Here is a 21332-nt window from a genome sequence, read left to right on the forward strand (position 1 = left end):
AGCCACCCAGGCTTTCTTAAGGGTTTGTAAACCTTTGTCCACAGGCCAGAGCCCCCAGGAGAAGGTGACATTGTCCTGCCTTTGCATACAGGGTCGTTTTAGTTCTCTAGTGGGGCTGGAGACCCTAAATCCCTCTCCTCACGCATTCTTGCTTGAGGACAGACGTTGGACCCATCGCTCCAGCACCGATCATTCGCTTCCCCGCCCCCCAAACCTGCCATCATCACCCCCTGCTGGAGATGTGCCGACACCCTCAGGCCTAGTCTCGTAAGCGGGACTCAGTGATGTGTAAAGTTACCGCAGCAAAACACATCGCAGCTCTTAAGTACTGGGAGAGACGCTTCTAAGCAGTAAGACGTTAACAGGAAGGTCTCAAGTTTGCGCCTGGCAAGCTTCCCCTGCAAAGGGTCAGAGAGTGAATATTTTAGGCTTTGCGGGCCACAGAGGGTCTCTGTTGCTTATTTTTGTTCGCTTTAAAAATGTAAACTATGCTGGGGTGCCTGGCTGGCTCAGGGGGTAAGGCACTGGGTGCTCCTGGGGTCATGGGTTGGAGCCCCATGTTGGGGGTAGAGCTTGCTTAGGTAATTAAAGAAAAATGTAAAGTGTCCTTAGCTCGTGGGCCGGGCCAGCACACAAGCAAACACCCGGCTCTTTGGATGGTGAGGGCTTGTGCTTGTACTATAATCACTTTGTACGGGGACTGCATGTAGGAAGTATTCATCATTAAGTTTGAGAGGCAGGGTTTCTGTTGTATCTAATTTTTTTTTAATTTTTTTTTTTTTTTAACATTTATTCATGTTTGAGAGTGAGAGAGACAGAGCATGAGCGGGGGAAAGGCAGAGAGAGAGGAAGACACAGAATCCGAAACAGGCTCCAGGCTCTGAGCGGTCAGCACAGAGCCCGACGCGGGGCTCGAACTCACGCGAGATCACTCGAGATCTCGCGAGATCGTGAACTCACGGACCGCGAGATCATGACCTGAGCCGAAGTCGGACGCTCGACCGACTGAGCCACCCAGGCGCCCCCGTTGTGTCTAATTTTGAATTTGTACTTGCATGTTCTTTTTCTTGTATTGCCCCCAAACGTGTTCAACCTTCTTGAAAAATTGAGACACGATCCACATAGAGCACGGAATCCGTGTTAGGGGTAGAACACAGTGATTTGGTACGTGTGTATATTGCAAAACGGGCACGAGACGTTAATGTCTGCCAGAGCTACGATTTCTTTCTCCTGATGAGAAGCGTTCAGGTCTACTCTAAAAAGAGTGGCAGGTTTTAGTGGCGCCTGCGTGGCTCGGTCTCCTAAGCGTCGCACACCGCAGCGCGTGGCCTGGCGGCGGTGGGGGAGGTGAAGGATCCTCCCGCCCCGCTCTTCTCCTGTCCCAGGGGCTGGACGAGAGCTCTGAGCCCCACTCCGGATCTGGCCCTGTCCTGTTCCCGTCCTCGCGAGCCGAGCAGGGAAGCGGGCCGAGGCGGCCACCCGCGGACGCCGCGTCGCTCAGCTCCTGGGAACGCATGCGCGTGCGCACACAGCCTGTACTCCGCTGCAGGTGAGATTTATTAAGGCAACGGTGACACTCCAGGCGCCCGCGAACGGCCGGGCAGGCCCCAGGGCCCCCCGCCCCCCGTCTGCTCCGGAATGGGTCTCAGCGGTTCCGCCTCCACCCCACACCCCAGAAGAGCCACTTCGCAAGCCAGAAGTCCAAGTCCGTTAGCTAAAGGCGGATATCCAGGGGCCTTGATATAGCACAGGTGGGATGTAAGAAACCTAGCCTTTGTTTCTAAGAAGAAAAAATTTGGAGGGGGCCTGAGGGCCCTCTAGAAAAAATCTGTTTCTGGGAACCTCCCCCTAATGACTGATGAAGGCAGGCAGTGCTTCCTCCGAGGAGGCAGAGGGCGCTCCCCGACGTGGTAGCTGAGATGGGCCGGGAGGAAGGGAAGAAACACGTTCCAAGCGAGGCGAGGGGGCGGAGGGTCCAGCGCTCGTGCTGACCCCTCAGGGAAAGACTAGGTCCCTCGAGCCCCCTTCTGACTGTCCTATTTCTTCTCCTCTGGGGCCTTCTCAGCGACTCCCGGGGCAAAGGGTCCCACCAGCCACATGATGGGCGTGTTCTGGGCCACGTACTCAACCATGTGGTCAAGGGCCTCTCGGGCCTTGGCCACCTGCTCTCGGCTCTGCGTCAGGATAGTGCTGGACAGGTCCTGGAAGGAATGGACGCCAGAAAAGGTGGCCTGGAGGCCCTCCACCTGGTGGCGAGCCTGCTGAACCTGGTCCTTCACGTGGGAGGGCAGCCCCTGGATGCTGGAGCCCAGCGAGGCACAGGTGTTCTGCAGCTGCTGGGCAATGTCGCGACACATGGTAAGCGTCTGGGACTCCACCTGCTGGGAAGGGGCGGACAGTCAGGACCATGTTTTGGGATCCAAAGCCCGGGGAGAGAAAGTGGGGGTTCTCCTGCCCACCTTCCAGAAAACCTTTCCTTGGCGAGCCCGTCCAGCACGGTGGTTTGGGATCCCAGCTCTATTTGAGTTTTGAGCCAAGTGACATAGACCCCAAAGTGAAAAAGAGGCACAGTCACTTCGGAAGACAGTCCGGTGGTCCCTCAAAACGTTAAGAGTTTCCATAGGACTAGCGATCCGTTCCATTTCTAGGTATCTACCCAAGAGAAATGGAGACACGCGACCATACACGGGCTGGGGCTGGTCACAGGACGTGATCCACAGGAGGCAAAAGTGGAGACAACCCAGAAGCCCATCGACTTGTAAACGGGTAAACAAAACCCACACAGGGGAACGTCACTGGGCCTCGAGGGGGAGCGAGGCGCCCACCCCTGCTGCCCCGCAGTCGGACCCTGAACACACGACCCTCAGGGAGGGAACCAGACACGGGAGGCCCCACAGAATGTGAAACGGCCAGAACAGGCTCATCCACAGACAGGAAGGGGGTTCGTGGGTGCTGGGGACAAAGAGCGTCTGCTAAAACGGGGACAAGATCTCCTTTGGGGTTGGTGGGAACGTTCTAAATGCACTGTGGCGATGTTCGCACAGCCCTGTGAACACGCAAAAAACCACTGCATCATCCGCATGGGTGAACTGTATAGCATGTGAATTATATCTCAATAAAGCTTTTTTTTTTTTTTTATATCTCAAGACGTTTTTCAGGTTTTTTTTAAGAGGACGTCTGGAAGAACTTTCCAGGCAGGAGCTGTGTGGTGGGGGAGACGGAAGTGTAAATGCGTGCATCGGGACCTTAACACCCCACCCCCACCACAGGGGGGGAAGAGAGCAGGCTGGGAGGCAGGACTTTGCCCTCAACCCGCCATCAGAGCGCGGGGTGGGGACTTGAACCTGACAGGGAGGTGCCGACCAGAGTCAACCCCCACATCTCGAGGTTGCCATGGTCAGCGGTGGGGGAGAAGGGAGAGGGAGGCGGATGTAGGTGGTTTGGGTCTGAATGCTAACAATTTTGCACCTGCAGAGACAGCAGGTGATATCTTCACAAATGCCATTTTTTGAAGGGTTTACTATGTGCTTTATGTAGCAACTCAATTTCTTTTATAGACGTATGTAACTCACGGACCAGAAAATTCACCCTTTTAAGTATATAGTTCCGTGGTTGTTAGTACATTCACAAGGTTGTGCAACCACTGCCTCGAATTCCAGAACATTCCATCACCCACCAAAGAAGCCTCCTCCCCCTGAAGCAGTCCGTCCTGACCCCCTCCCCAAGCCTCTGACAGCCTGAGCCCCTTCCCGTCTGTGGATGAGCCTGTTCGGGGCGTTTCACACACGTGGACTCACACCCCGTGGGGCCTCTCGTGTCTGGTTCCCTCCCTGAGCGTCGGGTGTTCAGGGCCCGTTCGTGGGGCGGCAGGTGTGGGCGCCTCACTCCTGCTCACAGCTGAGTGACGCCCCCCCATTCGTAGTGGACACGTTGGCGCTGGGACAAGGAGAAGGGAAACACAGCAGGGTTTAGAGTTCAGCAGGTGGAGAGGCGTCACAAGTGTCCTGCAGTTCAAAGCAACACCCACACCTAAAGGAGGAAATCAAGGTGGGCTTCCTGGAAGAGGTGCCGTCACGTCCTAAAGGTGGTAAATGGCTGGAGAGGCTGTGGAAAGCCTTCCAGGCAGGTAGGTCCATCCGACAGAGGCGCGGAGAAGGAAGGAAGTCAGGGCCCTAAGGATCGCACAGGGACCCCACGTTGGTACCTCTGGTTTGGCTGGGTTCTCCTCGGTGCCCCGGAGCTCCTTCTGGTTCCAGCTGAGCCACATCTGGTGCAGTTTCTCCTGACCGTCCACCAGCTTCTGATCGACTCCGTGCTTGACGGTTTCCATCTGGAGCAGGGGAGGGGGGAGAGAGAGAGAGAGTGAGAGGTTGCCTCCAGCCCCTGGCCAATGCCCGCGGAGCCCCACACGCGTCCCAGGAGAGGCAGGAGTCCGGAGAGAGGCCCACAGAGTCGTCCTTTTATCCGGGAGGAGGTGGTCTGTGAAGGGGAGGAAAGCGGGGCACTGTGCTCACGTATGCTCTCCCCGCTGTGGTCTCGTCACCGACAGGGGCACATATGTGCCGCTTGCAAAGGGAGGGACCACACATTCCCTGCACCTCCTCCCATTTCGTCTGCTGCTCCTTGTGACTGGGCCCGGCCCCGAGACTGGCTTTGGCCAACGGAATGTAGCAGAGCCTTGAAAACCGTTTCAATGGAATGTTATTCAGCCTTAAAAAGTCAGGACGTCCTGCCACCTGCTACCGCGTGGAGGGACCCGGAGGACACTGTGCGCGGTGACAGGAGCCAGACACAGAAGGACACGTCCCGCGTGACCCCAGGCACAGGGGGTCCCCAGAGGAGTCCCATCCACCGAGTCAGAGAGTAGATGGTGGGAGCCAGGGTGGGGAGTCCGTGCTTCATGGGGACAGAGTCTCGGTCTAGGGAGACGGAAAGTTCTGGAGACGGATGGCGGGGGCAGGTGCACGACAGTGTGAGCGTGCCTGATGCCGCTGAGCTGTGCGCTTGGAAATGGTTAAAAGTGGCCAATCTTACCCCAATCAAAAATTGAAGAAAAAGAGGGAGGAGGGGCACCTGGGTGGCTCAGTCGCTTAAGCCTCTGATTTCGGCTCAGGTCATCTCGCCGTTTGTGAGTTCAAGCCCCGCATCGGACCCTGTGCTGACGGCTCAGAGCCTGGAGCCAGCTTGGGAGTCTGTGTCTCTGTCCCTCTCTGTCCCTCCCCTGCTCATGCTCGCTCTCTTTCTCCCTTTCTCTCTCAAAAGTAAATAAACACTAAAAGAAAAAAAAAATTTAATTAAAGAAAAAGGCGGGGGGGGGGGCGCCTGGGTGGCTCAGTCAGTTAAGCGTCCGACTCTTGATTTCAGCTCAGTTCGTGGCTCTGAGCCGACAGGGCAGAACCTGCTTGGGATTCTCTCTCTGCCCCTCCCCTCCTCTCTCTACAGAAAAAGAAAAAAAAAAAAAAAAAGAGGGAGGAGCTAGCACTCAGTACAGGAAGCTCAGCAAAGAGAGAGAGAGAGAGAGAGAGAGAGAGAGAGAGAGAGAGAGAAATAGGAATTCAGCTCCTTAGAGAACAGATAGAAAAAAGCCTGGCAGGAAGGGGCAGGATGTGACAGCAAAGTGGCGGGGGCGGGGGCTGGGGGGTTGTGGGCGGGGACTGGGGGTGTGGGCGGAGCCCCCGGGGCAGGGGCGGGGCCTCACCAGGCTGAGTGCCTGTGCCAGGTGGAGCAGGGCCTCCTGGGCCCGCTGCCGGGTCAGCTGCAGTTTGCCCAGAGAGTGCGCGTAGGCCCGCTGGCGCAGCCGCTCCGAGAGGGAGCCCAGACGCACGAAGTAGCTCTGCTCCTGCCGCTGCTGCTGCACCGACGCGATGTCGAAGCCCTCCAGGGACGTGGCGAGGCGGGCTGCAGGGAGGAAGGAAGGACAGGCGCCGTGAGGGCCGGGACCCGGCCGCGTGTGCCGCTCCGGCTTCGGCGAGCGGCCCTCGGGCCTGCACGCACCTGGCCAAGTTGTGCCCCTCGCAAGCTGTGGAGCCTTGGAGCGAAGGGGTCCCCCGCCTTGCTTTTCCCCATCTGCAAAATGGGCATGACGAGAACCCCAGTTCCCAAGATCGAGAGGCCTTGGAAGGGCACGAGGGTCTGCAAACCCCGGCCCTCGGGCCAAATACCACTTGAACCTAGGAACAAAGTTTTATTGGCACACGGTCACGCCCGTTCATTTACCTATCTTCTGTGCTAACAGACCTAAGTAGTTGCAACAAAAACTGACCCACGAAGCCAAAAATATTTACCGATCTGATTAAGAAAATGTTTACCACCCCCTGCTCTAAAGTGATTGTGCCACGCAGCCTCAGTTTCCCCTTCTGTAGGGCCACCCGAGTCAGAGGTGCCTGAATTGTGGAATCTGAGCTACTTGCGTCAAAAAAGGCGCACAAGTGAGCATTTCGCGATTTTTGCTAGCGGTTTATAGCAGATGATTTGGCTTTCTGTTTTCAGTAAGTGATAATACCCGTCTTTCTAAAAGAACCTTGAAAAGCTGATTTAAAGAAGGGTGTTAAGGGGCGCCTGGGTGGCGCAGTCGGTAAGCGTCCGACTTCAGCCAGGTCACGATCTCGCGGTCCGTGAGTTCGAGCCCCACGTCGGGCTCTGGGCTGATGGCTCAGAGCCTGGAGCCTGTTTCTGATACTGTGTCTCCTTCTCTCTCTGCCCCTCCCCCGTTCATGCTCTGTCTCTCTCTGTCTCAAAAATAAATAAACGTTGAAAAAAAAATTTTTTTTAAAAAAAAAGAAGGGTGTTAAATAAATAGCACAGGGAGCACGAACACACGGCCAGGGTAACACAATGGATGACCTCTGGTGGGGCAGGAAGAGCCTGATTAAGTGAGGTCCCCATTTTAAACACGTATTTTTGCCGCTGCTTCGGGCCAGGCACTGCTCCATCAACAAGAGACAGAAAGTAAAGGAAGGAAATCCCACAGGCTGCTGTTGACCCACAGCTCAATCAAGGTTAGCCTTCGATCGGGGGATTTCAGCGGTTTCTACAAACGCTAAACATTCCAGAAGAACAGACTCTAACCCAGGGGTGGATCAACTTTTTTGGCACGGGGCCAGACGGCCAATATTTTTGTTTTCACAAGCAGTTACACTGGCCCTACTCAGCTCTCCAGCTGTCCTGCAGAAGGGCTCAGACAACACGGACGCAGATGGGCGTGGCTGTGTGCCAATAAAACTTTATTTACAAATGCAGGTGGTGGGCCAGGTGTGGAGTGGGGGGGTAGTCTGATACAGTCGGCTGGGGAGAATGTCATTTCATGACATTTCAAAAATGAACAGCAGGGGTGCCTGGAGGGGGGGGGGGAGCGGGCTCAGTCGATTAAGCGGCCGACTCTTGATTTTGGCCCAGGTCATGATCTCACGGTTTGTGAGTTCAAGCCCCAAGCTGGGCTCTGCACTGACAGAGTGGGGTCTGCTTGGGATTCTCTCCCCTTCTCCCTCTGCGCCCCCCCCTCCCCGACCTTAAAATAAACAAACATTAAAAAAAAAGAGAACAGCAAGCATACACGTGGGACACTCGGGCAGAGAAAACGACCTGCGTTTCGAGAAAAACCGACCTTCCCATCCCCCCACCCAAGGCGGGTTGCAAAGACTAACCCACACTAGCAACGTTCTCAACCTGCCCTACTGCAGTCCAGAACTTCTCCGTGGCCCCCAGGGGCCCTGGGGCGCTGCCCTTGGAAGTGAATGTGGCTCTGCTGTTTTAGGCCAGGATGTCTGGCAGGATCCCAGCACGTCTGAGCCAGCTGGCAGGGCCCTGTGGAGCTGGCAGGTGCCCTTGGCAGAGGGGAGGAGGAGAGGGAGGAAAGGGGGCTCTTTTCATGGTCTGAGTCCCTGAGCACATGCCTGGTTCCGCCACGCGGCTACAAACTCCTACCTTCACCCACAGGCCACCCCAGTACCACGAGCACCCGTGTGCACAGTGACCTCATCCTTAGTGGGTGGACAGAAAGTACAAAAAAGCATCGCTGGTCAGACGGATCCGTTCTCCGCAGTGGCCTCCGGCCTGGTTCAAGACCTTCCTCCAGGCAGACATTGCTGCTCCCACGGCTGACTCTACCTGACTTCAGCACCTACTATCGGCCGGCAGGTCCCTTCCTTCAAGAGGTTCAGGGTCACAGGGGCGCCTGGGTGGCTCAGTCGGTTAAGCGTCCGACTTTGACTCACGTCACGATCTCACAGTTTGTGAGTTCAGGCCTCGCGTCAGGTTCTGTGCTGACAGCTGAGAGTCTGGAGCCTGCTTTGGATTCTATGTCTCCTTCTCCCTGCCCCTCCCTTGCTCTCTCTTTTTCAAAAAGTAAACACGGGGAAAAAAAAAAGTTTCAAGGTCAGGTTTTGGACACTCAAAGGACACAGGACATCTGCATTCAAACCACATGCTTCAGGGCTTAAGATCACCAGCCCGCCTGAATCATCGAGTTTCTCCAGAAAGCCAACGACTACCACTTTGCACTGAGGATTCCCAGGGAGGATCACGGAGACGCAGAGCCAACTCGAGGAGGGCCTCCAGCTGGCCAAAAGCAATGGGACAAGTGAAATGTTGATAAAGCAAATGCGTAGCATTAGAATATGTCATGTAAGTCTGCGCGTTCCAACCAGCTAGCCCCGCGCTCTGTGTTTCCTCCGCGAGCTGTACCTGGGGTGATTAACAGTGCAACAGAGAACTTTCCCCAGGGAAGTTCCCCAGCTAACAGAGAAAGAAGAGATACTTAGAATAGTGACGTTTTGCAATTCCAATCGTCAACAGAGGTGCTAACCCACCAGGGAACCACATGGTTCCCTTTGCATGAATGTTGCAGAACAGGTGACGGAGGGTGTCTCACCTGGGAGGTGAGTCTGCCCCACAGGGGATGCTGGGTAGTGTCTGAGGACATCTGTCTCTGGCCAAAGTCGGATGGAGCACGGTGTCTAACCTACACGCAGCCCCACGGGCCCTCGTTGCCGTGGGCACCAGAGTCCGCATCGCGGTGTGGCAAAAGTCCTTCACGAATATGCAAAGGATGAAAAACCAAAACAAAAATGTCCAAAGGACGGCTGCCCCCAGAATGTGGGGACAGGACCACAAGAGGACTGTGGACCACAGATAAGACCGGCTGCTTTGTCTCAACAGTTTCATCCCCCGCTTGTCTGTCTTCATTCCTGCTCCCGCCTGGCCTAGCCCCCATCACGCCCCCAGGGACCAGCAGGGTACCCTCCGTCCTGCCCTGGATCCGCTGGGCTCCTGCCTTCACCGGCACCGTCCGCCCGTCCGTCCTCCCCGCAGCGGCCACCAGGGGGCGCCCGTGAGCACCCAATCAAGTTCCGCTTCCTCTGCCCACAGCCCGCCAGGACTCCCACCTCCCCAGGGGAAAAGCCCAAGTCCTCCCCACGCCGCCAAAGGCCCTGCAGACCTGCCCTGTCCCCTCCCCTGGCCCTCCCCTCCTCCCCCTCTCTCCCTCGGCCACTCTGCCTGTTTCTCTAACACACCAGGCAGGTCCTGCCCCAGGACCTTTGTTTTCTACACCTCTCTCTGCCCTGACAGCCATGCAGCTTGCTCCCTCCCTCCCTCCCTCCCTCCATTCACCGTCTCAGAAACATCTACCCCACCCTCCTCCTGGAATTCTCTCCTTTGACCTGACTTCCTTATACTTTATACAGTGAGTTCCTTGAGGGCAGAATTCTGTGCACTGATGTATCCCCCCAGGACTTGAAAGACAGTCAGGAGGCAGGTGCTCAAGGAACATCTGAATGGACAGATAAATGCCTGGGGCGGGGGGTGAGGGGAGCGACAGAGGAGAGTGATTTTACGCTTGGGGTTGAATGCCTACTGAGCACCAGGCCCCGTCCTAGACAAGGGGCACGGCAGTAAGACCAAGACAGAAGCGTCCGCTTCGTGGAAGTGATGAGAAGTGCCAGGCAGAAAAACCAGAGCCCAGTGAGGAGGGGGTGGGGGGCAGGTTTTAGGACACAGTATGGACGAGGGAGACGGCAACTGTGGAGGCTTCACTGGGAAGGTGGCCTTGAAGCACAGAGCTGCAGGCAGAAAGGAACTACCCTTCCCGATGTCTAGGGGGAGGACGTTTCCAGTAGAGGGGATAGCTGGTGCAAGGGCCCTGGGGCGGAAGCATGGCCGGAGTGGAATGAATGAGGGGAGGGCAGAGCCCTGAAAGGCTGTGGGCAGAGGTCAGCACCTGACTGCGGTGCTCACGGGGGCCCTCTGGTGGTTGCTTCAAAGAGAACAGACATCGGGGGCCAGGGTGGAGGCCACCGCCCTGGCCCAGGTGGCCGCAGGTTCAAGGAGACACGGCAGGGTTGATATGGCACTGAGGGACACACCCTAGGTGGCCGCAAGGAGGGGGGAGGTCTGGGGAGGGGTCCGGGCCCCAGGGCCGCACTCACCGAGCTCAGCGTCCGTCATGGGCAGGTGGTTGTCCATCCATTCCTCGGACTTGCCCAGCATTGTGTCCACCCCGCTCAGCACCACCTGGCCCACCCGGGAGCCCATGACCGACTGGACGCCACTGGCCACCACAGACTTGGTGGCATCCACACCAGTCCGCACAGCACCTCGGGTCACATCGACCGCCTCCGTCACTCGGGTGGCCACTGTGTCCTTGGCGCTGGACACGGTGTTGGACACGGCTTCTCGGGCCCCCGAGACCTTGGACGAGACCAGCTCCTTGGTGTCTGCCAGAACCTGGAACACAGGCCGGCATCAGCACCCCCGTCCTCCCTTCATACCTGGGTCCCCCCACCCCTGCGCCCCAACCTCCGGGGAGGTCAAAGGGAGGGCTGCCCCCTCCTGGGCGAACACACAGGGGTCAACACTGAGTCTGGCAGGGAAGGTCCTGAGCTCCAGAGCCTGGGTTGCATCCTGGTTTGATAGGTCCTAGCTGTGTGGCCTCAGGTAACTCACTCCACCTCTCTGTGCTTCCGTTTCCTCATCCACAGTGTTACGGGCCGCAGTGTGAACCGTAATCCCGAAGACCTCAGGATGTGACTATTTAAAGAGGTAATTAAGGGGGCGCCTGGGTGGCTCAGTGGAGTGTCCGACTCAGGTCACGTGACTCAGGTCACGATCTCGCGGTTCGTGGGTTTGAGCCTTGCGTTAGGCTCTGCACTGACAGCTCAGAGCTTGGAGCCTGCTTTGGCTTGTGTCTCCCTCTCTCTCTCTCTGCCCCTCCCCCAGGCTCGTATATCCCAGGAGAAGCGGGTCCAGCACGCGGTGGGCATTTGTGGATCAACGAGTGTTGATCTTCTGGAATCTAAGCAGATCTATGTGCACAGAACTCTGGGGAAAGTTACCAACCAACCACTCCCACTCCCACTCTTTCAAGTTGGCATCCTGCCAGACACCTAGACCTCTCGTGTCCATGGGATTTAGTTCTTCTTGTTTTTGAGACAGAGTGCCAGTGGGGAAGGGGCAGAGAGAGAGGGAGACACAGAATCCCAAGCAGGGTCCGGGTTCTGAGCTGTCAGCACAGAGCCCAACATGGGGCTTGAACTCACGAACCGTGAGATCATGATCTGAGCTGAAGTTGAACTCTTAACTGACTGAGCCACCTAGGTCCCCAGAATTGGTTTCTTTTGGGTGGAGAAAGGTGCCCACGGGGGCGGTCACGTAGCTCATGCCGGCCCAAGTTCGAACCCCAGCTGTGGCACTGCCACATCCCATAGAAACCGGGAACGCTGCCATTTCCTGGTGTGTGTGTGTGTTAGGGGGTGACCTCATAAGGCCTGGAGTCTGGACAGCGCTGTGTCTCTAAGTCAAGAGCTGGGAGGGGCTCCGTTGGATGGCCTCGTAGAATGTCACCCTGAGCTCATCCCTTCTATAAACGGAAGGAATGTTGGCCTCATGTGGCACCAGCAGGACAGAAGGACACGAGTGCCCAGCCCTTAGGAGGTGGCTCATGCCAATATTTTTCCATTCTTCTGTGAACTGGGCAATTTCCACCTTCAATGCCCAGCCTGTTAATGGTCCCACACGGCAAAAGCGGAGACTGAGCGTCCACTACGTGCCAGGCTATATGATGGGCACCAGACAGAGCAAGAAGCAGTCTGTGCCCTTACGCCACTCGGGGAGACGGAGCGGCAGCTAAAAAGCCGTTCAGAGGGCGGCAAACTTACAAGCCAACGCAACTTGGACACGTGACTCACAATCGCCAAAAGGTGGAAGCAAGCCACTGACAGGTGAAAAAATAAACGTGGTGCATCTGCACATTGGAATCTCGTCCGGCCTTAAAAAGACATCCTACCACCTGCCACCACGTGGATGGACCTGGAAGCCACTGTGCGCAGGGACAGAAGCCAGACACAGAAGGACACATCCTGCGTGACCCCACGCACAGGGGGTCCCCAGAGGAGTCCCGTCCACCGAGTCAGAGAGTGGATGGTGGGAGCCAGGGGTGGGGAGTCCGTGCTTCATGGGGACAGCGTCTCGGTTTGGGGAGATGGAAAGTTCTGGAGACGGATGGCGGCGGGGGGCAAGGGGAGCTGCAGGACAACGTGAGCGCGCTTGATGCCCCGGAGCTGTGCACTTAGAAACGGTTAAAGACAATAAATTTCATGTCGTAAAAAAAAACTAAAGTATTATTATAGCCAATACTTTTGGCTATATTATTAATAATAATAGCATTGTTATTATAGCCAAGAAGCGGGAACCACCTACGTGTCCGTGGCGGAGGCAGGAATAAGCACACGGCCACCGCGCACGCGCACGTCCACGGAGGAACGTGTCCACCGCGCACGCGCACGTCCACGGAGGAACGTGTCCACCGCGCATGCGCACGTCCCTCAGGTGCCTCCACCGCGCACGCGCACGTCCCTCAGCCGCGAGCAGGAGCGAGGCGCCCACCCCCGCCGCCCCCGCGGGCGGACCCGAACCCACGCCGCTCAGAGAGGGAACCGGACTCAAGAGGCCACACAGGTGTGTGAGTCCCCGTGTGAAACGTCCAGAACGGGCTCATCCACGGACGGGAAGGGGGCTCGTGGGGGCCGGGGCGTTTGGCAGGAAGGAGAATAACGGCTAAGGGACGTGAGGTGTCTGGGTGATGGAATGTTCTAAAATGGGTGGCGACGGCTCCACGGTGTGAATACGCCCGAACCACTGAACCGTGGGCTTTTAAAGGAGCTCGTTGTGCGGGTTGTGACTCAGAGCTCAGGAAAGCGGCGCCGGTGTGCCAGAACGATGCTGGCTGCTGGCCACCTGCAGCCATTTCCATTTAAAATTAGTCGTTGAGTTTCGCAGCCACGCCGGCCAACCTTCCAAGGGCTCGGCAGCCACAGACGGCTGGTAGTTTCCACACGGGACGCGGCGCAGGGAACGGACATGTACATCAGAGACGGTTCTGGACAGAGCTGAGCTAGAAGGACCTTCTTTAAGAGAGAAGGGAAGGCCTCTGAAGGCGTGGGATGAGAACGGAGGCCTGAGAGTCGGGTTCATGAAGAAGGAAGTGCACGTGCAAAGGTCCCGGGGTGGGACGGAGACGGAGGTGTTCACAGTATTTGCTTCCCCCCATCCCCGGCTCTCCCCTGAATGCAAGTTCCACAAGGGCAAGCACTCTGTTTCTATCACCGTGTCCGGTGCCCACGGGTACTGATGTTACTGAACCCTGAGTACGGAGGCTGGCGTGTTTTTGCCCCAGGCAGGGTGAGAGGCACAGCGCAGGGGGGGGGGGGGGGGTCGAACAGAGCTGGCTGGTGTTCAGAGCATTCTTCCAGTGAGGGTGGTGGGGACAGACCCAAGAGGGGTCGGGGAGGAAGTGGTCGCGCGTGTCTGTTCTCGCTGAGATGGGACCCCACACTCCCCGGCTGAGCCCCCGCCCCCCCTGGGGCTCCCGATGGTGGAGGTCAGTTACCTTCTCCGTCTGCTGCTGCAGGATGGGCAGATTCTCCTCCAGCTTGTCCAGCCCCCTGTGGGCGTACTCACTGGCTGACGTGACTGCAAGAGACGGGGCGAGGCAGAAATCGAGACTGGGGCGCGGGCACGCCCCTCGGGGCCGGGGAGGGGCAGCGACCCCCCCCCCCCAACCCCGCCAAACAGCCAAGAGGTAGGCTCCGTGCTCGCCGGGGCTTTGCTTACTCTGGGGTTCCAGCTTGGAGAGGAGGGGCTGCGCCCCGCTGATGGCGGCCGCCGTGAGGGTCTTCACGCCTTTCTCGGCCGCGTCGCAGACGGTCTTGACGTGGGGGTGGCTCTCCTTGGTGGAGGCGTAGGCCGCCGACACCATGTTGCAGGTGGAGCTGATGAGGGGCATGCCGGCCACGCGGTCCACCACGCTCGGCTACGGGGACAGGCAACTCAGGGGGCCGCGCCTGGGACTTGGGGTGCCCTGCGATTTCGAATTTCCTCCCGGCCAGGAAACGGCCCGGCCCGCGCTTGCTTTGTGGCCACGTGGTTGCACCAGCCGGGGCCTGGGGGTTCCTTCCGCTCTGGGCTTCGTTTATCGCAGCCCCTCCCCCTCATCTGTTTGAACGTGCACTTGACACCCACTGTGGGCCAGTGACCAGAGACGAGAGCCCTGCGCAGCTGGGGTCGGCAAGCTACAGCCCGTGGGGGGCCCACACCTGATTTTCTTATTTAAAAAAAAAAAATTTTTTTTTAATTATTTATTTTTGAGAGAGAGACCGAGACACAGAGTGTGAGCAGGGGAGGAAGAGAGAGAGAGGGAGACATAGAATCCGAAGCAGGCTCCAGGGTCTGAGCCGTCAGCACAGAGCCCGACGCGCAGCTTGAACTCCCGAACCGCAAGATCATGACCTGAGCCCGAAATTGGACGCTTAACTGAGCCACCCAGGCGCCCTGTGATTTTCTTATTCTTGTCTGTTTTTTCCTAACAGCTCTATTGAAGTAATTCACACACCATTAATGCCACCATTTAAAAACGCAATTTAAACAAATATATAAAAAAAAAAAGCAAGCACAATTTGGAGGGTTTTAGTGTTTTCACAAGGTCGTACAACCATAGCAGCTAATTCTAGAACTTTGTCATCACTCCCAGAATGGTCACTCCTTGTTTCCCCCCACCCTAGCACCCAGGAATCCACTTCCTGTCTGTGGATGAGCCTGTTCTGGGCGTTTCACACATGTGGACTCCCACCCCGTGGGGCTTCTCATGTCTGGTTCCCTTCCTGAGGGTTGTGTGTTCAAGGTCCGTGCTCCATATGGTAGCATGTATCAGTGTTAGGGTTTTTTTTTTTTTTTTAATTTTAAAAGTTTATTTTGAGAGAGAGAGAGAAGGAGAGAGAGAACATGAGTAGGAGAGGGGCAGAGGAGAGGGAGAGAGAGAATCACAAGCAGGTTCCACACTGTGATCACGGAGCCGATGTGGGGCTTGAACCCACGAACTGTGAAATCATGACCTGAGCTGAAGCCAAGAGTTGGACGCTTAACCAGCTGGGCCATTAGGTGCCCCTCATCTTAACCGTTTCTAAGTGCGCAGCTCAGTGGCGTCAAGCTCACGCACACTGTCACGCAGCCACCCCCAGCCATCCGTCTCCAGAACTTGTCCCCAAACTGAGGCTCTGTCCCCACGAAATATGGACTCCCTGCCTCCAGCCCCGGCTCCCACCATCTACACTCTGTCTCTGTGACAGGACTCCTCTAGGGACCCCCGTGAGTGGGGTCACACAGGACATGGCCTTCTGTCTGGCTTCTGTCACTGTGCACAGCATCCTCCGGGTCCATCCACATGGTGGCAGGTGTCTGTGCTCCATTCCTTTATGTGGCTAATATTCCGTTGCCGGCTGGTTTTGTAAATAAAGTTTTATTGACAGCCACGCCCCTGTTCATTTACATATTGAATATGGCTGCTCTTAGCCTATGGGAGCAGAACTGAGTAGCTGGGACAGAGGCTCAGTTTCCCCACCCATAACATGGGGGCGGGCATCCATTCCCGTTCAGTAGGAGTTGCAAAGATCACTCGTGTGAAGACACCGGCAGAAGACTCACAGGCACCGTGTGAACTCGCATTTGAACGCACTTAACCGCCAGTCCCGGGAGGTGGGGCATGTTATTCCATTTTACAGAAGGGTTAACTGAGGCATGGAGGGGTTGAGTAAGTCACCCAAGATCACAAAACCAGGCAGCGGCCACTCTGGGCCTTAGACCGTCTGCCTCCAGGGTTTACCCACGAGGTCTCTTCAGGACTTAATCACCGATCTCCTGGGTAATCCAGCAACTCTGCTTTTAGGAATCTACCCCAGGGACAAGACTCACACATCCACACAAGACTCGCCCATGAAGGTTCACAGCATTCCTGACGGCCAAGTTAGGTGGAAACAACCCAGATGTCCATCATTTGGTGAGTGGATTAAAGTAAAAAAAAAAAAAAAAAAAGTATGGTATAAGGTAGGTTTTAAAAAATTCATAGTCTCAGGGCACCTGGCTGGCTCCTGGAGAACATGGGACTCTTGATCTTGGGCTCGTGAATTCGAGCTCTGTGTTTGGAGTAGAGTTTACTTAAAAAAAAAAAAAAAAAAAAATCAGGGATGCCTGGGTGGCTCGGTGGGTTAAGCATCTGACTCTTGATTTTGTCTCAGGTCATGATCTCACAGTTCGTGAGCTCGAGCCCCGAGTTGGGCTCTGTGCTGACAGCTCAGAGCCTGGAGCCTGCTTCGGATTCTGTGACTCCTTCTCTCTCTGCCCCTCCACCTCTCACACACTCTGTCTCTCTCTCTCTCTCAAAAATAAATAAACATTAAAAAAAAAATTTTTTTTAAAAGGAAGGAGGGCGCCTGGGGCAGCTCAGTAGGTTAAGCGTCCGACTCGATTTCGGCTCAGGTCATGATCTCGCGGTTTGCAAGTTGGAGCCCCGTGACTAGCTCTGCACCTCCCCCGACCCCACCACACCACCCCCCCTCCACACACACACACACACACACACACACACACACACACACAGTTTTTAAATTTTTTTTTTTTTTTAACGTTTATTTATTTTTGGGACAGAGAGAGACAGAGCATGAATGGGGGAGGGGCAGAGAGAGAGGGAGACACAGAATTGGAAACAGGCTCCAGGCTCTGAGCCATCAGCCCAGAGCCCGACGCGGGGCTCGAACTCACGGACCGCGAGATGGTGACCTGGCTGAAGTCAGACGCTTAACCGACTGCGCCACCCAGGCGCCCCAACACACACACACAGTTTTTAAAGGAAGGAAATCGAAAAGACAAATCCTGCGGGATTTCACTCACGAGGTACCTAACATAAAAGGTAATAGGTAAATTACCTTAAATTTACCATAAATTTACCATAAAAGGTAAATCTCAGTTTACCTATTCTGGACATTGCAGAGTGAATTTATAAAAGTGAATTTATCAAATTCACTCTGCAATGTCCAGAATAGGTAAACTGAGATTAGTGGGGGCCAGGGGCTGGGGAGGAGGGGAAGGCAATGGGAATGACTGGTAACGGGGATGGCGTTTCCATCTGGGGGGAGGAAAAGCTTCCGGAACTAGATGGCCGTGGCGGTTGCACGTGGCCAAGGTACTCAACGCCGCTGAACCGCGCACAATTCAGCACGGTATTTGTGTCGTTGTTAAGTGTCGTTTTACCTCGGCTTCAAGCAAAGAACGAAGCACGGACGACCCACGATGTGGGTACGCCCCCAAAAACATGATGCTCGGGGGGAGAAGCCAGACACGAAGGGGTCTCAGATCGCAGGACTCCACTTACAGGGAATGCCCGGAACAGGCAAACCCAGGGTGACGGGCGATTCGGGGCGGAGCCCTGCTCTCCCCCAAGCCTCTGGGGTTTCCGGTTCTGCCCCCACCCCCACCCGTGAGACACGTGTCCGTGTCCGGGGTGCGGGTGAGGGACCCTCACCCGCAGAAAGATCCCCATTGACCTCCACGTGCTACCAGCAGGCCCCGCCCCCCCCACCTCCCTCACCTGCTGTACCGGTTCTTCCGCTGTCACCGGGCTGCTGCTGACGGTGGCTTCTGTCCCGTTGCCAGACATTTCTCAGGAACAGGCACTGTGGCAGACGCACGGATCAGTCAGGGTACAGCGTGCCCTGTCCCTCCCCCCAGGAGGAAGTCCGGGTTCACATCTGCCCTGCGACCTCCCCCCTCTCCCCCCCGTTTTTTAGGGCCCTGCCTCCCAATCCTTCACGTGCACCCGTGGGCCCGCGCAGATGCGGGTGCCGGTTCAGCAGGGCTGGGGTGGGGACCCGAGTCTGCTTCTAAAAAGCTCTCAGGTGCTGCTGATGCAGCTGTTTCCAGGGCCACACCTTCAAGGCCAACGCCAAGGGTTCCACTTTATCAACACTTCGGGGAGGCACCTGGGGTGCAAAACCTCTGTGGACAGCAATTCGCCGATGGCTACCTGCTTTCAAGAGCCATCTTCCCCTTGACCCAGAGACCTGCAGGGGCTGGTCCCTCACCTGCACTGCCACACGGGCAGAGGTGTATACCTGTTGTCGGCCACAACAAGGCACTGGAAACAACCCGGTTTCCCAGCAGAAGGGGCCTTGAGAAGACGGGGCACAGCCCCGGCTAGTGGCTACAGAGACCTACATGTAATTGGCCGGAGACCTTCAGGGACGAAAGGTGGGGGTGGGGCGGCAAAGATGTCCTGCTGGCACAGAATCTCCAGACACAGGAAACTGTTAACAGTGGCCACCTTTCAGGGAAGATCAGGTGGCTGGGGCAGGCCTCTGACTTTGGAGCCAGGTAGGTAATATTACCAGTTCAAAAAAAAAAAAAAAAAAAAAAAGCTAAGCATTAAAAAGAAAAAAAAATATGGAGCCCCTCGGTGGCTCAGTCCTTTGAGCATCTGACTGTGGCTCAGGTCACAATCTCAGGGTTCATGGGATCTGTCAGCACAGAGCCCACTTTGGATCCTCTGTCCCCCTCCCACTCGAGCTCTCTCAAAAATAAACATTGACACACACACACACACACACAGAGAGAGAGAGAGAGAGAGAGAGAGACAGTGCCTGCCCCCACTGCAGACCAAGTCAGGCTCCGGAGTGGCCAGGGAGGCTCCCCAGGTGAGTCTCCTGCACACGTTTGCAAGGTAGGACGGGAGCCCCAGGTGCGCTCCATTTTTCTGGCCAGGCGAGGGCAGGTGGGTGTCAGACCCAGATGGCAAGAGTCCCAGCTGTGCCTGTGCTATACTTGGTTGAGCAAGGAGCCTCCTCTCCCCTGGCCTCAGCCCCCTCACCTGCGAAATGGCGCTAAAGGTAGAGCCCGCCTTGAGGCTGGTTCTTCCTGTATTTCTGGGAGGAGCCTGTTGTGAACCCCTGACCTTGATTCTGAGTCTTTCCTTCTAGAGGAAGGGGGCCCGGCCACCTGGCCGCCGCACTGCCCTGTCCCCCCAGGCACAATCCAGCGAACGGATGTCCCGAGAGCACCAGTTCTGGGGTCCAATTTGCAACTCGCTAGCGGTGGGAGCTTGGGAGAGCAGCACCCTCTGGCAGAGCCTTGCCTGCCCCATCTGTAAAATGAGGATAAGCGTTCCCAGCTCGGAGTCCCTGCAGATCGGCAGAGGGACTGCACATGTGGCGCTTAGCTCAGTGCCTAGCACGTAGTAGGTGGTCAATAAACAGAACCATCTCACACACATGCGAAGCCAGTCAGGAAGGAGCTCCTGCTTGTTACCAAGGTCCCCAGCTGGGAAGTGGGGCCAGCAGGTGCACTTGCCCCTGGTGATCATCACGAGTCCCATGATTTCCCCCACCTTCCCCGGAGCCTGAGCTCACCTGGGCACCTTGGAGGCCCATTCTCCCATTCCCTTTGCCCATCGATCCCTCCTGGCGCGGGTTTAACCAAGGGGCGGGGGGCGCATTGCAGATGTCAGCGCCCCCGCAAAGTCCCTGGGGTCTGCAACCAGTCTGCAGCCGGCTCCAGCCCCCAGAACAAGAGTCAGCTGAAACGCTGCAGTTGCGCAGACGTCCAGCCGCCAGGGCATGCTAAGATACAACTTCCAAAGTTCCCAGACACCGAGGCCCCAGGCCCGGCCCTTGGACTCAATCCTGACATAGGTCTCAAGGACTCAGGTAATGGGTAGGCCTTCCCAGCCGCCTAGAGCAACCCATTGGCCACACCCACCCAAGGGAGGGGGGGAGCGGGGGCCGCCCGCGAGCTCCCCAGGGTCAGCTAGCTGGGCGACCAGAAACCGGGGTGTGGGAGGAGTTAAGCCCCCAGTTGGCAAATCCATTTGCTGGAAAGGGGGCTTTGCCAGGCAGAAAGACAGTCCCCCGGTTGGGGGCGGAGGAGGAGGGGTAGGGGCGCCCTAAAGCCCCGGGAGGGCCGATTTCCTGTGCAGGACAGGCTGCCGCTGCTCGCCTCCAAACTGCGTTTGCAAAGCAAGCACAGTTTTTGTTTTTGTTTAGAGAGGATGTGTTTTATAATGGGGACTTTACCGCCCCCCCCCCCGCCTTAATACTGCCACTTCTAGGGGCTCTTTCTGCCTCCCCCTAAAAAAGTCTCAGGAACTGAGAGGAGAGAGTTTGAAAGTCTGACTGTGTTCCAGAAATTGGATTTTTTTTGAGTGGGGGGTGGGGGGTGGGGCACTGAAAGAGACAAGAAAGCTCAGCCAGGGCTGGAGACCCCTCCCCAGGCCGAAGAGAGCAGCCGAGTCCCCAGGAAGGCCCTCCCCTCTCCTTCCTCCCCTGGGACGCCCCGGGACTCGGCGGACCTCGCCCCCCGCCTCCATGGGGCCCCCCCACCTCTCACCGCGGTCAGCGGGACGTGCAAGGCGCGACAGCCAGCTCGGAAACCGTCTGGGGCTGACCCCCTGGGGAGGCTTTTACACTCAAGGGGGCGGGCGCTCAGGAGTGACGGGCCGGAGGACCAATCGTATCGGGAGGCTGCCCGCCGTCAGGTCTCGGCCCCGCTCGGTCCGGGACGTTGGAGCCACAAGTGAAGTCCAGGAAGGCCCGGACTTCTGCTGGGCGCGCGCGCGATCCGCCCTCTGTCTGAGTCGAAAGGGCGCCCCTCCCGACCTCGGGATCCTATGAACTCGGCGCAGGGAGGTGTGATCCAGGTTCTGGGATCCCCACCCCCTCCCCAGTCCCCCCTTTTCTCCAGGGGCCGTGAGAACCCCAGAGATCGTTGCCTGATGCCCCGTCGCGTCAGGAACCGAGTCCCAACCCTGAGAAGGTGATGGAGCCAAGCTCGACCCAGCAATGTGAACAGAGCCTTCGCCACATTGGTGAACAGATAAAGAGTGCCTTCTGCCGGTCCTGACCTGCATGGTACCACTTAATCCTCCCAAACGGGTCCTTTATCATCCCCATTTTCAGATGGGAAAACTGAGGCCCAGAGACGGTCGGTCAAGGGTAGTGCAGGGATCAACTTCCAGATCT

The 21332-nt window shown here is 56.9% G+C and overlaps 1 protein-coding gene across 10 annotated transcripts; it reads right to left on the reverse strand.

Annotated features, from left to right (window-relative positions):
• Positions 1–964: 964 nt before the first annotated feature.
• Positions 965–20796, reverse strand: PLIN3 (perilipin 3). 10 transcript variants are annotated; one of them, XM_047848890.1, is made up of 9 exons: positions 20701–20732; positions 18538–18681; positions 17912–17996; positions 14107–14305; positions 13883–13965; positions 10425–10722; positions 5699–5898; positions 4205–4330; positions 966–2381 (listed from the first exon to the last, which is right to left on the reverse strand). In XM_047848890.1, the coding sequence occupies exons 3-9, from the start codon at positions 17978–17980 to the stop codon at positions 2037–2039; spliced, it is 1320 nt and encodes a 439-aa protein (XP_047704846.1). In that variant the 5' UTR covers positions 17981–17996; positions 18538–18681; positions 20701–20732; the 3' UTR covers positions 966–2036. The 10 variants fall into 10 exon arrangements, with proteins under 10 accessions (XP_047704851.1, XP_047704853.1, XP_047704854.1 ...); XM_047848895.1 differs by lacking the exon at positions 18538–18681 and having other exon boundaries at positions 965–2378; positions 20701–20796; XM_047848897.1 differs by lacking the exon at positions 18538–18681 and having other exon boundaries at positions 965–2381; positions 17921–17996; positions 20701–20794.
• Between the last annotated feature and the right edge of the window lie 536 nt (positions 20797–21332).

This window comes from Prionailurus viverrinus, chromosome A2, assembly GCF_022837055.1.
Source record: "Prionailurus viverrinus isolate Anna chromosome A2, UM_Priviv_1.0, whole genome shotgun sequence".
Classification (NCBI taxonomy): domain Eukaryota; kingdom Metazoa; phylum Chordata; class Mammalia; order Carnivora; family Felidae; genus Prionailurus; species Prionailurus viverrinus.